General features: G+C 45.7%; 1 protein-coding gene across 3 annotated transcripts; it reads left to right on the top strand.

Moving 5' to 3' along the window:
• The first annotated feature begins 1,284 nt into the window (after positions 1-1,284).
• Positions 1,285-19,769, top strand: mapkapk5 (MAPK activated protein kinase 5). Of its 3 annotated transcripts, none has more exons than XM_042337503.1 (14): positions 1,285-1,324; positions 5,531-5,604; positions 9,890-9,965; positions 10,511-10,608; positions 11,174-11,282; positions 12,753-12,842; positions 13,084-13,179; positions 14,240-14,320; positions 15,259-15,446; positions 15,693-15,813; positions 16,396-16,526; positions 18,830-18,945; positions 19,223-19,327; positions 19,578-19,769. In XM_042337503.1, exons 1-14 carry the CDS (start codon positions 1,292-1,294, stop codon positions 19,667-19,669), a joined length of 1,410 nt encoding a protein of 469 aa, XP_042193437.1. In that variant the 5' UTR covers positions 1,285-1,291; the 3' UTR covers positions 19,670-19,769. The 3 variants fall into 3 exon arrangements, with proteins under 3 accessions (XP_042193437.1, XP_042193436.1, XP_042193438.1); XM_042337502.1 differs by having other exon boundaries at positions 19,223-19,339; XM_042337504.1 differs by lacking the exons at positions 19,223-19,327; positions 19,578-19,769 and adding an exon at positions 18,511-18,617 and having other exon boundaries at positions 18,830-18,939.
• The last annotated feature ends 1,808 nt before the right edge of the window (positions 19,770-21,577 follow it).

Below are 21,577 nucleotides of genomic sequence, written 5' to 3'. Positions count from 1 at the left end.
AAACTCATGGATTGCCTCACGGGTCAACAAAAAGGTCGCCAGCCATCACTGCTGCCTCGGGACCTTTATCACATTGAAACGCTCAGTAATTACTGATTACTGTGAAGTGTAATGGTGGTGTATTTTCTCCAGGCGGTGTCACACAAATAACCTGGGGGTGAAATGAGTAATTGAACAGTAGAAACACCCTCTCTTTTCAAATACTGCCACGGAGTCTTTAACATCCACCTGGGGGCGGGCAGGTGCGACCTTGGTTTGTATCCCCTCATCCAAAGGACATCTCCAACAGTGCGGCCCTGCCCCGGCCTTGCACCGGAGTGTTAACTTAGACGAGTGAGTTCAAAGTCCTCGACCCCCAGAGGTCAGAGGTCTGGCGACTGAGCCAAGTTGACATGAATCACTCGGTGTCCCTCGTACGGGACAACACAACGATGGCGCGTAACAATAATCCCTGCATTCGATCCATCGCCCCGTCGTGCCGTCGAGACGCCTCGAAGCGCTTCGCGGAAGTATCCGGCAAGGCGGAGCGACCCGCGGATTTGGGGGTCCAGATGCGCAACGCGCAGTCACTACACTTTGCCGGGGCGTCCCGCCAAGCGCTGTGTGGCGTCCCGCGGCGACGCGATAAGCCGCCGCGTCAAATGCACGGATTACTATCCTTACGATCATCACTATTACTGTTACTGCAGGTGGAGGTGAGGACTGGCCGCACCCCCCCCCCACTGCACCACAGAGACCCAACGTGGGAGCCATGTGCGTTTGGTCACGTGGAGGAGATGGCCACCTTGTAGCTGGTGCGGCTCCGGAGGACCAGAGCCGGAGACCTCCAGCATCCCGGCAGGCACCGCGCCGGCGTCCAGGCAACCAGGGATGCCGTGACGTGCGGCGTGACGCGGCGCCCCCGGCGCATGCGCGGTCGGGTGGAGCCTCAGCGGCGGCGGCCGGCAATGGCGGCGGCGGCAGCGATGGCGGAGCGCGACTAACCGGCTCGGCAGCGGCCAAGGCGGAGGGAGGGAGGGAGGGACGCGGGGCCATCATGGCGGGGACGGAGGGGCCGCAGCTCTGAGCCCGTCACTGCCCCGAGGCCTTCCCGCCCAACACAGCACTGTGAAGGGAGAGAGAGAGAGAGAGAGAGGAAGAAGGCCTTCATTTGTCCTCCTCAACCCCCACCCCGACCCCCTCCCCCCACCCCGACCCCGCCCGGGCCTCGGCCCTTCACCCCACCCCCTCCCTCCCTCCCTCTCCCCGCTCCTCGCCCCCTCCCCCCTCCCCCCCCCCCCCGGCCGACAGCATGTCCGAGGACGGTCTGGAGACAATGATCAAGGTAAAGGATGGGGCGTCTCATCGTGGGAGCGACTGTGTGTGTGTGACTGTGTGTGTGTGTGAGACCCGGTGACTGTGTGTGTGTGTGTGACCCGGTGACTGTGTGTGTGTGTGTGTGTGACTGTGTGTGTGTGTGTGACTGTGTGTGTGACCCGGTGACTGTGTGTGTGTGTGTGTGTGTGACCCGGTGACTGTGTGTGTGTGTGTGTGACTGTGTGTGTGTGTGTGTGTGTGACTGTGTGTGTGTGTGACCCGGTGACTGTGTGTCTGTGACTGTGTGTGTGTGTGTGTGTGACTGTGTGTGTGTGTGTGACCCGGTGACTGTGTGTGTGTGTGACCCGGTGACTGTGTGTGTGTGTGACCCGGTGACTGTGTGTGTGTGTGTGACCCGGTGACTGTGGGTGTGTCACCCGGTGACTGTGTGTGTGTGTGTGTGTGACTGGTGTGTGTGTGTGTGTGTGTGTGACTGTGTGTGTGTGTGACCCGGTGACTGTGTGTCTGTGACTGTGTGTGTGACCCGGTGACTGTGTGTGTGTGTGTGTGACTGTGTGTGTGTGTGTGTGTGTGACTGTGTGTGTGTGTGTGTGACTGTGTGTGTGTGTGACTGTGTGTGTGTGTGGTGACTGTGTGTGTGTGTGACCCGGTGACTGTGTGTGTGTGTGTGTGTGTGTGACTGTGTGTGTGTGTGTGCGGTGACTGTGTGTGTGTGTGTGACCTGGTGACTGTGTGTGTGTGTGACCCGGTGACTGTGTGTGTGTGTGACCCGGTGACTGTGTGTGTGTGTGACCCGGTGACTGTGTGTGTGTGTGTGACCCGGTGACTGTGGGTGTGTCACCCGGTGACTGTGTGTGTGTGTGTGTGTGTGTGACCCGGTGACTCAGTGCGTGTCTGTGATTTGAGAAGCTCTTTTGAAAGAACAGCACAGACACGATGGGCAGAATGGCCTCCTTCTGTGCTGTGTAATCCTATAGTTCTATGGGGTGAAGTGTGTGTATCCCAGTGACTGTGTGTGTGTGTGTGTAACTCGGTGACTGTGTGTGTGTGAGAGAGAGACAGAGAGTGTGTGTAACTCGGTGACTGTGTGAGTCTGTGTGAGAGACAGAGAGAGTGTGTAACTCGGTGACTGTGTGTGTGTGAGAGAGAGTGTGTGTAACTCGGTGACTGTGTGTGTGTGAGAGAGAGAGTGTGTGTAACTCGGTGACTGTGTGTGTGTGTGGGGGGGGGGCGGGCAGGAGGACATCACCCACTCTTCCTGCTCTTCAGTGAAACTTATTGGAAGAGAAGTAACCTTTAGTGCCCCGTATATGTGTTATGTATATGTGTAAATATAATATTTATACCAAGATTTTCACCTCAGGTGTTTTCCTCTTCTAAATTTTCTGTATATCTAACAATAACGACTCTAGAAAAGTGCACTTGTTCCACAAGTATTTAATTGGGGGTAAGCAATAAGGTAGGGAATTGATTCTTGTCAGGGTTTGTTATATAATTCACTCATTGTCCTTTTTTGATACAGTACAAGGCTCCCATTACACAATTGAGTTAAACTTGCAGTTTGGGCACATTTGTAAAGCTTAGGGACACATCCCAAGTTTTCCATTGAACATAATAATAATAATAATCATCTCACATTTGATGTAGTACTTTATCGTGTCATTGAGAGGTCTCAAAGTGCTTCACAGAGTGTATTGTAAAGTGAATTGACTGTATATTTTGTGAGTAAAACATAGGATGAGCAGCAATGGGTATTGCAAGATTGTTAATTGAATTACACCCTTCCCGCATTCAATGTAATCATTAAATAGCTATAAATACGCTACTGGTGTGTATAAGCAGCGGCACGTCGTGCTAGAGACTTCCTGCTGGTTTTGAATAGAGTGAGGTTATAGTTTCAATTGGGTCCTTGCTGGACAAGCAGTGGGAAAGCTTGCCAGACAGTGATATCAATGGCAAGCTATGTGGTTTCAGCTGGTTAGACTCCAGCAGTTACCCCAACACAACCTACGCCTCAGCTCTTGCCAACCTGCGCCTAATACTTTCTGGAATTAGGTAGGCAGGATGGGCGAGAGTGTGCATTCCATTCCAACAATCTATCTCTGGGGTTTCTACGCGTCGGTGGGAGATGCATGGGATTCTCAGCTTGGTTTGGAGACTCTAAAGCACGGTGATGGGTTTCTGCATGTGTCAGACGCGCGGCTGCCCAAAAAAATGTTGCAAAGTGCTCCGTCTGCTCAGGGCAGGTGCATACTGAGGATGCTGAGAATACCTGAGGTGGCCTGTAGCGTAGTGGTTAGAGCGCTTGCCTCACAAGTGAGGGGACACAGGTTCGATTCCCAGGCAGGGCGAAACCTTAAGAAAGTTTCCTTACTCCACACCCCTCTGTTTATCTAACACCAAGTAGGAACCCAGTTATTAGTCGATAGGTGGATTGCTGTCCTGGCATAACAATCCCTCAAAAAAAAAATCCACGACTGTTTATGGGACACTGCTTTCCACAATTGACTGCTGCGTTTCACCCACAAAGTACAGTCAGTCCACTTTACAATATATTCCGTGATGCGTTTTGAGACGGCTCAACGATGTGATAAGGCGCAATATCAGATGCAAGGAATTGTTTTATTATTATTATAATACAACAAACTAAAGAAAGTAAAAATTTGGGATTGTTTGACTACTAATAGGAAACGGGAGGTCAGTTTAGACTGCTGCAAGGTTCGTTAGTTTTCCTAAGTTGATGATGTGTTGTTACAATAGTAATCTTTCTGACACCTGCTCAAAATCTTTTGAATGCACTGGTATCAAGTTGCTGGGAGTTCTGCCTAACCTAATCCTTCAGTTCGACTGGATTTGGGACCCATTTCCTTCATTTCATAATCCACTTGCTTGTCAGTAGTGCTGGATCAGCTGCTTCAATGATTTCATGAATATTTACTTTGTGAAACTTTAGAGCTGCTTTGTGTCACTGCCAGAGCTTTGGCTGGCAACGCGTTGTATGCGGTCAAATGACAAACTGCAAGCTGCTCGAGTCTTTTCTCCTTGACTCCCTGGAGGCTGACTGAGTACAGTTCCACAAGTGCCAGGAGCCCACTGTCACCTTGCCCAAGTGTTTGCACTTAATATTTAAGTCTGTGCAGCAAATAATGTAACATCGCCCCTTATCGCGTCTTCAAGACGTCTCAAAGCGCTTCACAGAATATACTGTAGAGTGGGCTGTTGACTATATTTTGTGGGCGGAACGCGGCAGCCAACTGCGCACAGCAGTGTCCCACAAAGAATTGTGGATTGAGTGACCAAACTTATTATTTTCATTCACTGACTTACTTGATTCCACTGAATACTGCAATACATAGATCTGCCCACTTGTTTCCAGAATGTAGATAATATTCCACAAGCAACACATCAATACATGTCTGGCTGTTTATTCAAGGGGGGGGCATCACAGTCGATCATGATCCCAACTTCCTCCAATGTCAGCACGGACACTTGTGGATCACTGGGCAGTGGTCCAGTGCCTGATATACTTTCCCCTGCCCTCAGCGAGCATGCTAAGGCCAATTGTGTTGCCAAACAGCTGACCTGTTTCAGGTGAACTGAATGGGACAAGAGGGGACTGAACGTGCAACTTTCTAATCTGTCAGGCTTAGTGCTGCAACAGGTGGTGCCTTTACTCCACAAGTTATGGAGAGAGCAAAATTTGGGTTTCTTTCTCTCGTGGAATGCATGGCGATGTATGATATGAAGTATGACAGGAGTGTTACAAGGATAACCTAATTTTAAAGTGTTTCATTGATTAATTGCTGTGCACCATTGGCTGCCGCATTTTGCCCACAGAATATACGGTAAATTTACAGTACATTCTGTGAAGCGCTTTGGGACATCTCAACAATGTGATGAGAAACTATACCAAGTGCCAGCATTATTATTATAAATGTAATGTTGGATCCTTTCACAAGCTCACAGTGTTATTTTAAGAGTTAACTGTGCTTTCTTTCATTGCGTGATCAGAAGATTAATCATTTTTTTTACCAGAAAATAAAATGAACTCATGTTTCACAGGAAACAACATCCTTTGGAAAGTAATTTTTATTAGTTTGCAATTCCTACTGTGTGTAAAAAATACATTTGTTCTGTTATAGATTAAGGAGGTTTTTCCTCTAAGACCAGGGTTAACCTCTTCTACAGTATTTGTGCTGTTCTCTATCAACAGGAATCCTCGATACTAGACGAGTATGCTATTAACTGGACGCAGAAGCTGGGAGCTGGAATCAGTGGGCCTGTACGGTAAGAGAAACAAATGGTGATAGTGTTCTTGGACTTGTGATTGTACATTTGTGATCCTTGCTTCATATCCTTTCAACCCCCAGCTCCAGTCCAAATTCCTTACTGTCCAGCACGTTGGGATGTCCTCCTGACGTGAAAGGCGCTATACAAATGTAATTTTATTGTTGTTTGTGAGCTATATCATATCACATATCACTGTTGGATATGTGAGAATTTTGTCTGATGCCGTTGTCCTTGGCTCTCACATCGAACAGATTAACAGTTGTGATGCTTCAGGTTTGTGTAGAAATATGCAGTTGGCCTCCTTGACATTCTGCATTCAATATATTTAGGAAGGGATCAATATAGTACAACAACAATTACATTTGACAAAAGGCAAAATATATGATAAAATATATGATGAGGATAATAATAATAATCCTTGCATTTGATATATTGCCTTATCACGTCTTCGAGACATCTCAAAGCGCTTCTCAGAATGGCCCCAAATCTTCCGCAGACCATGTAAATAAATGCCTTTTAACCATGTAAACGCCAAATATATTGGCTGAACTTCTGAGCATCTGGGTCATGCGTTTAAGCAACGTAACTAACGCCTGTGACATTTATTTGAGGGGTGGATGGGGGTGAGTTTGTAAGTATAATAGGGCTCGAGAGAAAGGAAACGCATTTCATCTAGTGCTGCAACTTTATTTATGAGAATAATAAACACAACACAAAGACACCAAGGTCAAAGTTGGGGCCGCAGTACAATAATGCAGCAGTGTTAGGTACAGGGCTATTTCAGGAGCAAGAGCTTGCTGAAGCTCCCAGATATGTGACAGTGCCGCTTTCAACCATTTCCATTTTTAAACTAACCTTGAAGGCTTCCTGTAAGGCACAAACACTGACGCTGATCCTGGGTGACGTGGGATTGCATAAATGTGTGAAAGAAATTGGCTGTGAAGCAACTCTGCCTTCATCAGTGAAGCCTAAATCACTGTTTGCTAAATTTAAACAGGTTCCTGTTCTGATTGCCAACAGTCAATGCTGTATGAAGGAATATTAACTACTTAGTGCTGCTGCCTTAGTTGAGATGCGCAGAGGAGTACTTTTATTATAGGTTGTCCTGCCACTGGCAACTGCAGAACATAAATAAATAATCCTTGCATTTGATACAGTGCCTTATGTTGTTGAGACATCTCAAAGCGCTTCACAGAATGTACTGCAAAGTGAATTGACTGTGTATTTTGTGGGACAGTTGCACACAGGATTGTCTCACAAACAGTCGTGGATTGAGTGACCAATAAATCTTTTTGTAAATTTTTGGGGGAGCAATTTGTTACCAATCAACCAACAACCAGGTTTCTACTTACTGTTAGGTAAACAGAGGCTTGTGAGAGTAAGGAAACCTGCCCTATGGTTTTGCTCTGCCCGGGAATCGAACCCAGGTTCCTCTGGTTTGGGAGGCCACTACACTACAGGACTCCATATGGTGATATCGGGTGTAACACGTAGCTTAAAGCTAGAAGTTTCAAAGATATTGAATAGGAATTACCCAAATGTCCCAGAGCTGAACCCTTTGCTGCCATTCCCCCCCTCCCACCAACACCAATTGATATAATTGCCTTTGTCGGTGTGCTGTGGCTTTGAGAAAGGTCAGTGTTGGGGGTGGTTTTCCTCCAGTATTGCCAACGGGGTGCCGTGGAGCAGTAATGACCCACAATATGGTGACTTACCATTGATGGGTTCAGCTTTCCCAGGAGAGAAAAAAACACAGTTGGGATGAGTCATCCCAGACTTGGAGTGAGCTGTAGGTTGGGAGAGGTCTGAGACTAACTGATGTGTCTGCTTCAGCATATGGGTGGGATAATGAGAAAGTTTAAAGGAAGTCAAGAAAACAAAATCGTATTCTAAAACTACATCCACGTGGTCAGATAGCGTAGTTTACTCGTGAATGTTGCCGCAGGGTATCCAGGGGCCATTTCCAGAGGAGAGAACATTTGGGAAGGAAAGCCTTAAGAACTTTCAAAATGTTTACTTTATGATCCATTATAATCTGAAATGTCATTATAATTTTAAAACACGTACATTTTTAAGCTCCTCTGTTTTTTTTAAGGCGGTAATGCTCAGATGTCGCCAAAGAACGGCTTACCCCACATTACAAACACCAGACTTTGCTCACTCACTTACACACACTTTCTCCTCTCCATCCCCTTTCTCTCTCTCTTCTCTCTCTCTCTCTCTCTCCTGCCTCCACCTTCATAAAATATTTAAATAGCAGGACAGGCATATAGAAGGTGTTGGTTTACGAGAAGATTTTGGATGAGTCAGATCTATGTAATTTATACGCTTTCACAAGGGAAATTGAGGGACATTATAATAATAATAATAATAGACCTCTATCTGATGACCGCACCTTTGCTAATCGCACAAACCTGAACCTTTCAGCCTCGGGATTATTTGCAAACTGCATACATCTCCGATCCTGCAGAGCATGTTCGTCTTGTTTGTGCATCGGGGCCCTCATTCATAAACACTCAGGTTTACTTGGACGGGAGTGTGATCTCCGATCAGTGCGCCACCACTTTCTCTCATTACGTTTAACAAGAGACTACACTTAACCTGTTGTACGCGCAGATGACTAGTGTTTTCCCTGGTGTATTGCCACATCATAACCGCATGTGGCCCTGAACAGATGTAACCTTCGCTGACTGATTCACTTTAGGTGGATCATTCCTGAACACAGCTTTCGTTTCCTTCTGAACTTTGGAACCTTCAGGGTAGATTTTGGAACATTGCAATGTTAACTTTTTAATTTGAAAACAAATGGACCAAAGGCCGAATGATCCATTGTTTTGAAGATCTAGTTTAATAGGTAATGATTTAATAGCTAATGATATCTCCTCATGGAGAGGAACGATTCAGAACTGTTCTCTTTCGCAACACACGCAGAACTTGTTTGCTTATCTAGATCAATTTGCTTGCACTAATAGTACACAAGGCAGGCACATTGCCTTGTGTACTATCAGTTTAAAGTGCCTCTTTCATACCCTGCCCGCTGTTGCTGTGAGTTTACCCTTTGACACGAGGATGCCTGACTAGGGTGGAAAATCAGGCTGCGAGTGCATGACCAGACGCAGAAAGATATGATCACAGTTCTCGAATCACAAAATATTGCAGTTCAGAACTAGCGCTCATCAAATTTGCTCTTCTGTTTTTCTCCACTTGAGCAACTCTTAATTCCATTTTCCTGATTGCTCCCACACACTTTAATATTCCTCCTCAAAGTCACCAACCTCCTCGTTGTTTGAGACCAAACCTCCCTGTTTCTTCTCCTGCTGCTCGACCGCTCTGTCACCTTGAGGACTGCTGACAATGCTATCCTTCTCCACCATTTCTCCTTCATAAATCTCTGCAAGTCTGCACTTTCCTGGTTCCACTCCTACCTGCTCCCATGCTGTTATTGTCTCCTCTCATAAGAACATAAGAATTTGCAAGATGAAAGAAGACCAAGGTCCATCCATTTCGCCTTCCACCGTCCTGGCAGTCGCATGCACATATCGTGTCCCAAACTATCCCGAGATATTATTTCCTACAGAAACCTATCTAATTTGTTCTTGAAAGAATCAACACTTTCTGCTTCCACCGTCTCCCTATAGAGTCTGATCCATACGTTTTCTACTCGCTCACTGATGTAGTGTTTCTGCAGATTTGTTCTGAATTTACTTCCCCTCAATTGCAGGCCATGTCCTCTGGTTCTACTGTTCAGTACGAGCTAATACAGCTTATTGTAGTCTACATTATCTAGTCCCTTTAGAATCGTAAAGACTGTAATCATATGCTTTCTCCTCGAGGTATTGTGCGCCTAACCAGATGTAATGAGCGCCAGAGATTTTGTGCAATCTCTCATGCTTTCTCCAGTCATGATGCATTGTTAATCAGGGCTCTATCCTCGATCCGCTCCTTTTCCCATTTACACGCTTCCCCCTTGGTGGAATTCTTTGCCTCAACCCATTGTTGAAGCAGAATACATTAATTATTTTCAAAGGGAATTAATTAGTTGCTTGACAAAGAGGACTATTAAAGGGTGTAAGGAGCGTACGAGCGAGTGGGATTATACAAGGTGTTTCCTGTGAATAAAAACACCAGCTCAGATTTGATGTGCCGAGTGGCTTGTTTCTCAGCTGGAACATTGTGTGATTCTCCGAACGCTCGTGGCTACACTGCTGCGTCCTCATGTGGATGGTTGTGACGGAGAAGTTGTCCTTGCTCTTTCATCTAGTTTCTTTCATTTGTTTTGCAGAGTATGCATGAAAAAATCAACTGGGGAAAGGTTTGCACTAAAAATTCTCCTTGATCGTCCAAAAGCAAGAAATGAGGTACAAATGCTCTCTGTATTAACAACAACAACTTGCATTGATATAGAGCCCTTATGCAGGGTAGCATCCCTGAGCGCTTGATATTTTAAGCCATTGCGCAAAGCTCCAACTGATGTGGATGGAGGAAAAGGTAGGAAAGTGGAATTAAAACATGTGATAGACAAGCGTCTTACCCTCGATGGTCTGAATGGCCACCTCCTGTTTCTCTGTTCGTATGTAGACTGCCCCAGGCACCTGCAATATTACTGGTTTAACGGACTGGAGAACAGCTTTTTCTTAAGCGGAGCAAGTTTTATGTATTCATTCCTCTAGGATCCTCGCATCACCATTGACTTTTGGTCTGATATTTGCTGTGGCAGGCAATAGTTATGTGCAAAGCTGAATTACAGGTTCACAAATAAACGGAGTAGTTGTGAGATGCTGCTGAAAGTACATAGGTTTGTATTGGTGTATGTACGTGTGTTTAAATTGGTGTATGTATGTGGCTGTCTGATGCGATGGTGCTTGTCAGTACCTACCAATAAATCCTTTTCCTTTTTCTCCAGGTTCGACACCACCTGATGTGTGTGGGTCACAGTAATATTGTTCAGATCATTGAAGTTTACGCCAACAGCGTCCAGTTCCCCCATGAGTCCAGTCCAAGGTACCACGTCAGTCACAGCCCAAAACCTTTTTGATTGTGGGACTTGTACGTTTAATCGGGTGGGCAACAACACTGGCCTTTCACTTCTGGGATATTGGTTTAATTTCACTTCCCGACTGGTGGGTTTAAGCTTCCTCTCTGCCAAGGGTAAGTGGAAGTGAAATGTGCTCAGAGGCACCTTCTACCCACTTCCTGGTGGACACAAATTCCCAGGACGAAAACATTAAAGCTCCATTATCTGGTGCAGTGGAGGGGGTGCTCTGTGTAGCTCAGGGGGCCTTTGTGTGCAACATGTACCTGATCATGGTGGCATATGCCAACTGTTGAATCTATCTCTTCTATTTTTTCACTGGTTTATTCACTATTCCTGTGTCTTCTCTCTACCTTATTGTCTTCCATTCATTTAAACTCCCTGTTCTTTGGCTTTTTTACTTTTTTGCCTATAAAATACACAGTGATTTTACACTTTATAGTAAATCTTGTGAAGCGCTCTGAGATGTCCTCCTGCAGTGAACGTGGCTATATCGAGTGCAAGGTTTTATTATTTTTCCCAATCAACCCTCAGGGCTCGGCTGCTAATTGTGATGGAGATGATGGAAGGCGGGGAGCTGTTTCACAGAATCAGCCAACACAAGCACTTTACAGAGAAAATGGCAAGTCAGGTCACAAAACAGGTGAGTCTGCAATCAGTTTTAAAAGCAGCTCAGCCTCATTAGTCAGTGTTAGTCGAACGGGAGACATGGTGTGTCAGTGAATGGCTTTAGTTCTGCAGTATTTCCCAGTCAACAATTTTGAATCCTCAGCTAGATTGTCCAGAGGCCAGGTTTCACTCCGAGGAGCAGTAAAGGGTGAAGGGCTACCTTTTACTTTTGGCTGGCATTGTCGGGTGAGATTGCGAACACTCTCCAGCAATGTACCATTTGTGCTGACTGCAGTCTGAGAGCCGAGCTCGCTGTCTGCCTGTTCAGAAGGACCATAAGCATCAAACACCTGAGGGCAAAACATTGGTAAAGACAACATGAAACATGACCTGCAATGCCACAAAGCTGTTATTACACGCTCAGCATTAGCTTGTGTGGGGTCTTTGGGGATCTGAAGCACAAAATCTGCAGCAACCTGACAGTTTCAGTCGCTTTCAATAGGAAACGTAAGATCCTCTCCTCCACACAGCAGTAAATGTTACGTTTGTGAGTACAAGCTGATTGAGATTTGTCAAATGTTTAAATAGATCAAAAAAAATAAAAGAAATTGGGTTCAGGTGAAAACTTCTGCAACGTTTAGAATAAACTTCCTGCACTGCCTTACTGATTTACTGCAATGCTTACAACAGAACTACTCTGTCTTCTTCGACTCTCAACTGTCCTTTAAACACCGCATTGTGTTGTGCTCTGACTCATTCAGCTTTCTCTCTCCTCCTCAATATTGCCCGCCTCCACCGCTACCTCTACCCTGAGGGCTCTGAGACTCTTCTCTGTACTTTCAACACGCCCAAGCTACACTATGCCCAATCCTATGCTTTCCATACTTCCCGACACTTCCCTCAGCTGCAGCCCATCCAGAACTCTGCAGTTCGCATGGCCTATCCCGCACTCAGCTCCGCCAGCTCATCCTTGCCTGGGTCCACTGGTTCCCCATCCTCCAGAGGATTGAATTGAAGATTCTTATCCTCACTGTTAAATACTTCCCCCCCCACCCCCACACACACACACACACAGACTTGGTTAATCCAGGGCCAAGAGGGAAACTGAGTCTAAACAACATTCAGAGTCCTCGGTTTGATTCCAGCTGGGTTTTGAGTTGACTGATATTAGACGAGACAGACATTGGTGAGGAGCTATATTTATCCTCAGGTCCTTGTTAGCGAGAGAACAATCAGCTAGAGTTCCTAGTACTGACGTTATCAGGACTCTTACTGAAAGGCAATATTGAGTGAGGGCGGATTCATGGCTAAGGCTGTGATTCGTTCCACAGTTTAATCACTTGCTAAAGGAGCATTAGTTTGGGCCAATGTCCGAACGGCCACTGGGTACACATGTATCCCAGCAACAGTGAGGAGGGGAATAGTCCCCCAAAAGCTGATCGAGTACAGTATGGCTGTGTTAGAGTATTTACTAATCTCGGCCCTTGTTGTGTTTTTTTTGGAGATCGCTCTGGCTATTCAGCACTGTCACTCCCTAAACCTTGCCCACAGAGACCTCAAACCCGAGAACCTCCTCTTTAAGGACAACTCGCTGGTAAGTGAACAGAATCCCATACAAAGAAGAGCTCTTCTAAACTAGTGATGTGGCAACTAAAATTCAACTAAAAAAAATCAATAAAATATAGAGGAACTCACATATATAGAATGTGTCCCGGGTCTTGTAGGTGTGTAACAGAAATGTCTATTTTTCATAGACAAGGTGTGAGGTAGATCCTAATTAAAATCCTAATCCTGGTAGATCCTAATTTTGATACCTGTCACTTCCTCTTCCGCAGGATGCTCCAGTTAAACTGTGCGACTTTGGGTTTGCCAAAATCGATCACGGGGACCTGATGACTCCACAGTTCACTCCATATTATGTAGCACCACAGGTGAGCTTTTGTGGGGGATTGCCTTCTACCACCCACCCGGTTACCCTGGTTGGTTACATTGTGCTGAAGTCGCCTCATGGCCATGACGTTTTGAGGGCTTTTCTTCCTACAAAGCAAGACGAGCGATATCAGAAGTATTACTTGGGGGGTAGGGGATGTGGGGTGGCGCAGTGCTGTTAGATTCGGATTAAGACCCATTATTAGGGTACGTTTACAATACAAATTACATTCATTTAACGTCTTTCACATTGAGAGAACGTCTCAAAGACCTTAACTCTTCTGGTTGGGCATCCGAGCCGGGGATATAGGAAGACTCAGTAGAAGGAGCTTTTACCCGGTGTCCTGTTCTATGTATGATCTGCTATCCTTGAGAATTGACGAAGAGATTGTTGATTGTTGAGTGTTCCATTTCCACACTGCTGCAATGTGACTGATTATTGTGTTCTGGACTTGGGCAGACTGGGCACTGGATTCAGACGCTGCCCAAACTCATTTCATTCAGGACTCTTAAAGTGTTTTCATCCCATCAGGCTGGGCTGGATGAGACCCAGAACCCAAAGCTTGGCACAAGTCTGCAATCGAAGTCCACAGTAACCTCCAGCCCATTCAGCTTCATTTTTCACCAAATATTTCCTTGCTTGAACTTTAATGATGATAATAGTAATCCTTGCATTTGATGTGGCCCCTCACCAAGTCATTGAGACGTCTCAAAGCGCTTCGCAGAATATATTGTGAAGTGGATTGACTCTGTATTTTGTGGGCAAAACCTGGCAGCCAATTGCGCACAGCAGTGCCTCGCTGTTGTGGAGTGAAGTGACCAATTTTTTTTTTTTTTTGAAGGTATTATTACCTCCGGAAAAGCGATCCGCCAATCAACTAACAACCAGATTCCTACTTACTGCTCGGTAACCCGAGGCATGTGGAGTAAGGAAACTTGCCCAACATTTCGCCCTGGAATCGAGCCCAGGTCTCTCGCTTGCGAGGCGAGTGTCCTAACCACTGAGCTACAGGACTCCATGTTCTCTCACCCTCTCTCCATTAATGTTGTTATTTTCTACAGGTACTTGAGGCCCAGAGGAGGCATCAGAAAGAGAAATCTGGAATAATACCTACCTCACCCACTCCCTACACATACAACAAGGTAACTGTTGCACGCTTGACACAGTTATTGCACTAAATCCAAACCGCTTCCTGAACTGGTCTGGTTAAATAAGCACCAGTAACATGATTCAGATTTAGCTATTAATGGTTCTGTTTGATCCAGGAAGCAGGAGAGGTAAGGGAGCGTGGGACATCTCAAAAGCCATTTGGATGGATGTTTTTCAAGTGATGGATGGGAAAGGAAAGGTGGGAGATGGGAAGAGATGAGAATGAGACTGACCACTGGGCTCATTTGTCTCTTCCAATTGTGCACATTATGTTCCTCGCGTGAGTTCCCTTCCAGACAATCCCAATGTGGGGTTGATGGTCCACAGCTCAGGAGACTTTAGCTCAATCTCTCTTGCCCTCTGGACTGCTGCAAGGAGACGAGGAGGGTGAAATCTTGACTGATGTAGGCCATTGGTCACCCCTCCTCGCAATGTCATTTCGTCCAATATAATGGGGAGTGCGGGATGTTCCATTATTGGAATTCGCCCTCATTTCTTTTCAGTTTCCTTTTTGTTTTGTTTCCAGTACCGAGCAGCGTGTGGGAGCTGAACACAGACAGCTGTACAGTTACATTAACACAGTTCTCCCGGGTCACCTCCTCTCTATGCTGTAAAGTCACCTCTTCTCGTCCTCTCTAATTCCTCCCAGCCAATTTTCTCCAATTATATTCTCAGCACTCACTGGTGCAACGAATGTAATGTGACGAAATACAATTTAGTGAGTTAAAAGTTTTTAAATTTCAGGTAAAACTTTTTTTCTGTCGATGGTTTTTGAACATTTTGTTGCATTTGTCCAAATGCCATGATACCCATATGTAACCCCAGCTCTGTTGCTCCACTTTATATTACCGTAATACTGTCACCGACCTCGTTTTGATTTAAAATTTTTATTTTGTTTTGTTTTATTTTTTGTTTTGTTCCTTTATCCCAGAGTTGTGACCTGTGGTCGCTGGGCGTAATCATTTACGTGATGCTGTGTGGATACCCACCGTTTTATTCCAACCATCACAGTCGGACAATCCCAAAGGACATGCGGAAAAAGATCATGACAGGAAGTTTTGAATTCCCTGAGGAGGAGTGGAGTCAGATTTCCGAGATGGCGAAGGACATTGTGAGAAAGTGAGTCGAGTTACTTACTGGACTGGATCAGTTAGGAGATAGTCCTGCAGGATAGAGGGAGGGAAAAAGATTCCTAGAATTTATGACAACTGGCCAACAAGACAAAATGTATTCGTGCTCAGTTGCCGTTTTAATGTTGGAGCTGCTCACTTAGGTTTGGATTATTTTACCCCATTTAGGCGTCTAGACTTCACAATTTTTTTTAACCGCCCTCCTGTTTTTGAAGTAATTTGATCTCTTCCGCAGGTTGCTAAAAGTCAAGCCCGAGGAGCGACTAAGTATCGAAGGGGTGCTGGCTCATCCCTGGTTGAACTCCACAGAGGCTTTAGATAATATTTTACCATCTTCCCAGATGATGATGGACAAGGTGAGTGACCATTGTTGTCGGTGAAGAATCAGTCATCCTGGTGGAGTTGAAATACCCCGAAACATCGGCTGACACTTAAATGGTTCGGGTTTCAGCGCATTCTCAATTCCCAAAGTAGCACTTGATTAAACTCCACAAAACCAACTGCTTTGTAATTGGATCGGAGCCTTCGCCAGAGGTCATCGGAAGGCACTTGGGTATTGAATAATATGTACCCACATCTCCAAGCTTGCCCTGTTGATGTGTGTTGGGAGCAACACGTGTGGTCTCCCAGCAAGAGACGAACAAACGGGATTTGGGCTACTGGGTTTCTGTTGGTCTTCGCTGGTATTGGTGTGGTGGGGGGAGCATTGGGTTGTAGAAGACTCTTCCATAAATATGTAACCTCAGAACACCAGATTGAACACAGCTTTGTCACAGGTCTATCACCTCGTTGAACATCATCCAACCTTCACGTGGAGAGTCCCAGAATCCATTTGTGCGGTTTTCTATTGTCTTGTCGAGTGGCGCTGTGTTTTGAAGGGCAGGCCTGCCTGTTGGTGGTGGCTCAGCTTGTTCTGACTGTAGATCTGTGTGTTGCAGGCAGTAGTTGCTGGGATCCAACAAGCCCATGCAGAACAGCTGGCCAGCATGAGAATTCAGGATCTGAAAGTCAGCCTTAAACCTCTAAACTCTGTTAATAACCCAATTCTACGCAAGAGGAAGCTGCTTGGGTAAGTGTGTGTGACTGAATTGGAAGTGTTCATCCCAGGCTTCTGTACTGATCTTTATTGGAAATGTTTTTTTTTCGAGAGGGGTAGGACAATAAAACCAAGCACACAATTGCACAAGGAAATATTCTATTTTCTTCCTATGGAAATGTCTGTATAGGATAATGAATGCTTCAGCGTATTATAGTTATTTGGTTCGAAGAATTGGGCAATGAAGGAAGATTATTGTAACGTTTTTTCACTATCATCCCAGCAAGTCTCCACAAAGCCCTGCGCTTGAGACTCAGAAGATTGAACAAACTTTCTTTCTGGGAAGAAATGAATGCTGGAGTGTTCAGAATTTCATCCTTTTGCCTTCCTTGTGTTGAAAAACCAATTGAGACCCAAGTTTCAAGTCTTTTATGATGTTCTTTCTTCCTTTTCCTGTTACTCACCTCCAGACACCACGAACAGTCTCATTGAGGCTGAGAGCCTGTCTGTGTAGATCACAGAGAAACGTTAGATCTGGATTCACTCTGGCCTTTAAGCATCGTCTCCTCAATTTTCCTCTGTCTCTCTTTCCACCCATCCTTCCCCCAGAAGCTCAGATAAGACCAGGAAATTTTTTGAGGAAATTCAGCACTCTCTCTTTCCACTGCTCCACCTACACTGTAGCCAGGTTCCATTCAATGAACTCCTATACAGAGAAAGGAATTGGCGATCAGTAAGAGATTATATATAGAGAGAATTTGAATCAGGCAATGACATGAGAGACATTCACCTTGAAGTGCGGCAATCCTACTACTGTTTATCTATGCTAGCAACACAATCTATGTCTGAAATCTGAGCTAATAATTCATGCAGGTGCTACAGTTCCCTGAGAGACTGGGGTTTTATCTGATGTGATGTACAGTGACTCGGAGCAACAGAGCTGAGAATTCACAGAGAGAGAGAGAGAGAGTTCGTTGCGTTCAGTAATTTCACCCTATGGGGAAGTTCTTCCATATGATAAATCATCTCAGGTGAAGAGAGCAAACTGGCTGCAATTTTTTTTAAAAAAATCTCCATTTCACTGCATCTCGCCATTTACTTTAATCGCTTCCCTTTTTAAACAAAGACCATCGTTCTTTCCCCCACATTACAGCGTTTCTGAAATCTTCCACTTTAATGCCAGGAAGGCAGAATTAGTTTGCTAAGAATTGCTCCCGTTTGGATCCTCAGATTTAAAAAAAAACACTTGCAAAGCTTTGCGGCACATTCAATGTAGCCCTTCATTCAACAGCTCAGTCTTAAATAGAAGCCACTTAACAATGTACACTCCACACAAAATAGTTAAGTAGCAAAATGTGTTAAACCAGATATTTGGCAGTCGACTAACTCATTTGTAACGCATGGAGCTTTCCAACCAGAATCATCTGGGTCTACTTGGTGTGCTTGGATCACTGGGGAGAGGAGTGAACAGGTCCTATGGGATGAGCACTGTGCTTTTGTCTGGATTTGATTGTGTTGGTACATAAACACTTTGAGAGTTTGAACCGAATGCCGTAACTGTTCGCTTGTCTCGGCTACACAATTTGCTTCTTATTTCTGTTGGGTTGTTCAACCTGGTTTGATTCTGTTCACATTTGCTCCTAATCCCTCTTACTCCTCCTCACCCCCAACCGCCCAGGCACCTAAAGCTAAACATTTTGACTCTGCATTCCCCCCCCCCCCCCCCCCTTTAATACACATGCAAAGTACTGAATAATTCCACAATTGACTGTAGAAATGCCACGGATTCAAGCTCTGCCATTTGCACTTGTGGAGTTGATGATTTTGTTTGTTGATGTGCATTTCTAATCTCATCTAATCTATCAAGAGAATTCTCCCTTTATAACAGCTGGGATGGCACAGCGAGTTTTAGGTGAGGACTGTTCTTCCCCTTTAAGAAGACGATATCTTTTACAAAGTAACTTTCCCTCAATGTTCCCCACTGTTTTTTCTCATATGGCTGTTTGCCTCCAGATAGCCTCCTTCCGCCAGAAGGTGAGGCAGCGCTGAGGATGGACATCTCCGTGGGCAGTGCCAGAGTACGATCGCCTGATAGATGGCACTCTTGTAGTGGGGGCGAGATGGGTAATGTCAGTTTTCCCATCCCTCTTCTCATGTCCTTATTGATTGCTTTTTCATTTTTTTATTAATTCTTTCTACCCCTTTTTCTTCCTCTTGTGTGTTTTTGTTTATAAGCCTGCTTAACGTCCTTAGCCCATTAAATATCTCCTGATTTGGCTAATCACTGGGGGTGTGCAGGAGAAGCCGGCCAGTAACAGGGCATCGTTTTGTTCCAGCACGAGGCCGAAGGATGGTGTGTATATCCACGACCCCGAGAACGATATAGAAGATTCCAACGTCGCCCTGGAGAAACTGCGAGATGTCATCGCACAGTGTATTCTACCGCAGGCTGGTACGGATTGAGTGGTGGGGGAGGAAAGGCTTTTTCTTTAATACTTGTTCCCTCAGAGCAAAATAATTCCCTATATTTTGTGTGTGTGTGCGTGAGAGAGAGAGAGAGAAAAAGAGGACATGGTAGCTAGGTGTAGGGGTGTTTGTGTGAGGTGTGTGTGTGTGTGAGATAGTTGTGTGTGTGTGTGTGAGAGACAGATGGAGGTGATAAGGCGCTATATCAAATGCAAGGATTATTAACTATTGATGTGGGATGTTTATTGAATTTGCCTCTGCAGGCGAGAATGAAGATGACAAGCTGAACGAGGTGATGCAGGAGGCGTGGCACTACAACAAGGAGTGTAAATGTCTAAGGGACGCTCTCCAGAGTCTCGGCTGGAACGGTGAGCGAGCAGGTGCTGGAGGTTTTCCAAATGTTACTACTTCTCCGCTCGACCGGCTCCGGCCTCCTGCTTGTCCCTCGTCCCTTCCTTCCGTCCCACCATCGGTTATTGCAGCCTTCGGGTCACTCAATCCACAAGTGTTTGCGGGACACCGCAGTGCGTAACTGGCTGCCGTGTTTCGCCCACAAAATACACAAGTCAATTCACTCTATAGTTATAACCTGTAAAAAGGTTTCTCTTGTCTTTCCAGGGAGACAGTTTGGTGATAAAGTGGATCGGCTCAAACTAGCAGAAATAGTCAAACAGGTGATTGAGGAGCAAACAAACTCACCGGATACCTAGCGATGACCGGCCCTGCCATTTTTACACTGTACCAGGAGTATTCTTTGATAAATGTAAAAAAAAAGTTTTTATGTAAATAAAATATGGAAAAAAAACTCCACCCCGCAGTGCAGTGCTGCCAACAACATGTGCACAACACGAGAGACGTACGTGGCACAGAGAGCTCCTCTTCCCGCCCACTCGCCTGACGGTTGTCTCTGCTCTTCATATTGCTGAGTTGCTAGAGGTGTGGTCCCACAGGTGACTTTCCAGGTTTAGGTAAGCAGGATGCGTTGCTCCAGGGAGAGAGTGTGCATTCCATTCCAACAACCTTTCTCTGGGGTTTCCACCCGCAGGTGGCATACGTGCAGCTCTGGTTTGGTTTGGGTATTAAGCACAGTGATGGCTTTGCCCCCTCCTTCCCACAACTTCCAGTCGCACCTGAAGACCTTCCTCTTCGACCATGCTGACTTGTCACCTCCCTCCAGTTCGGCACCGCGCTCTGCCACTGTTAAGCGCTCTGTGGCGCTACCCTGAGTGAGGGGCGCTGTATAAACGAAAGGTGTTGTTGCCGTTGACCTGCCCGGTTCAAGAAACCGATGAGCGAGTTAATCAAATCGATGCCAGTGTTCCATTGCCAGGCACATTACCTTGGCCACTCAATTCCCCCATTGCCACCCAAGGTAACCCAACACAATTGAACTCGCCAACCAGTCTGTGCTATAGTTGAGCATGACACTGGGCAGAGAAGCTTTATTTACCCACTGAGCGAGGCTACACACAACATTTACTGAAGATCACTGGAAGCCAGTGCTGGGGTTCGGAGCCATCGTTTGTGGTGTCAAGCGTGTAAACATGGAGCAAAGATATGGATGATTTGCTTAACCGTGTGTCTTAAACCCAACCTCAGCAAAGCAGATCCTCTGCATCAAGCAGGTCAGTAAGTGTGGTCCTATCCGTTTTATTCAGCCGGTCAAGTGGGTGGGTGGGAACCTCACAAAAGCAATTTCATCTCCTGCTCCCCTGATACGAGGAGTCTGAGGTGGTCTCGGAGCGTACAGTCAGGCCTGCTGTTCTTCATGTAGATGGACTGAGAAGCCTCCAAAGGATCAGGATCCAGCAGTGGACTCCATTGTTAAAGCACCAACAGAATGGTAGGAAATGATTTACCCTGTGATCATTCACTGACGTATATCTGAACAGGGGACCCAGAGAGTCGTATAAGTAGAATGGTAACTAACTGCAGCACAAAACAGGTAGATTTGATGGTATTGTCGGCTGGGACCACCCTACCATCGGACCTTTGTCACGTAGGACTGCACTTGGGCACCTTCTAGTGGTTAGTTTCACTTCTGTATTGGAGGTCAAGAACCATAGAAATTTACAGCACAGAAGAAGGCCATTTTGCCTTGAACATGTCTGTCGCCGGATCTTCTAAAGAGCAGTCCTTTCAGTCCTATTTAGCTGCCCTGTCCCATGTAATTTACATTGCAGCTGCTTTAAAGGGCTACAACGCCCTGTGTAGCCCATTTTGCTGAATGGAGAACATTAGGATTTTTAAGATGACAGCAGTCGTTGCATCTCACAGTGCCGCTTGGTGGCAGAAATTAATACCTGCCTGACAATTTACTATTAACCGTTGTGAAGCCAGTGTTGCTTACATTTTGAACTAGTGTTAAAGGGCTGTAATAAACTACCGATGTCGTGCATTATTCTGGTGCTACCAATGTGGAGTTACCTCTTTGACGCGACCGATAATGTCGAGGAGGTAAATTAGACACACAAAGGATGGCGCAGACCCAATGGGCTGATATGCTTTCTCTAACTCAGTCTTGCAGTATTTCACTGACTGATTCCAAAGTTTTTTTTTCTGTACAGTCAAACTGTTTTAACACAGACTCTTTCATTTGAAATCTTTCAGACGAGGTG

Source organism: Callorhinchus milii, unplaced genomic scaffold, assembly GCF_018977255.1.
Source record: "Callorhinchus milii isolate IMCB2004 unplaced genomic scaffold, IMCB_Cmil_1.0 Scaffold8, whole genome shotgun sequence".
Lineage (NCBI taxonomy): Eukaryota > Metazoa > Chordata > Chondrichthyes > Chimaeriformes > Callorhinchidae > Callorhinchus > Callorhinchus milii.
This window is presented reverse-complemented; position numbering and strand designations above follow the sequence as displayed.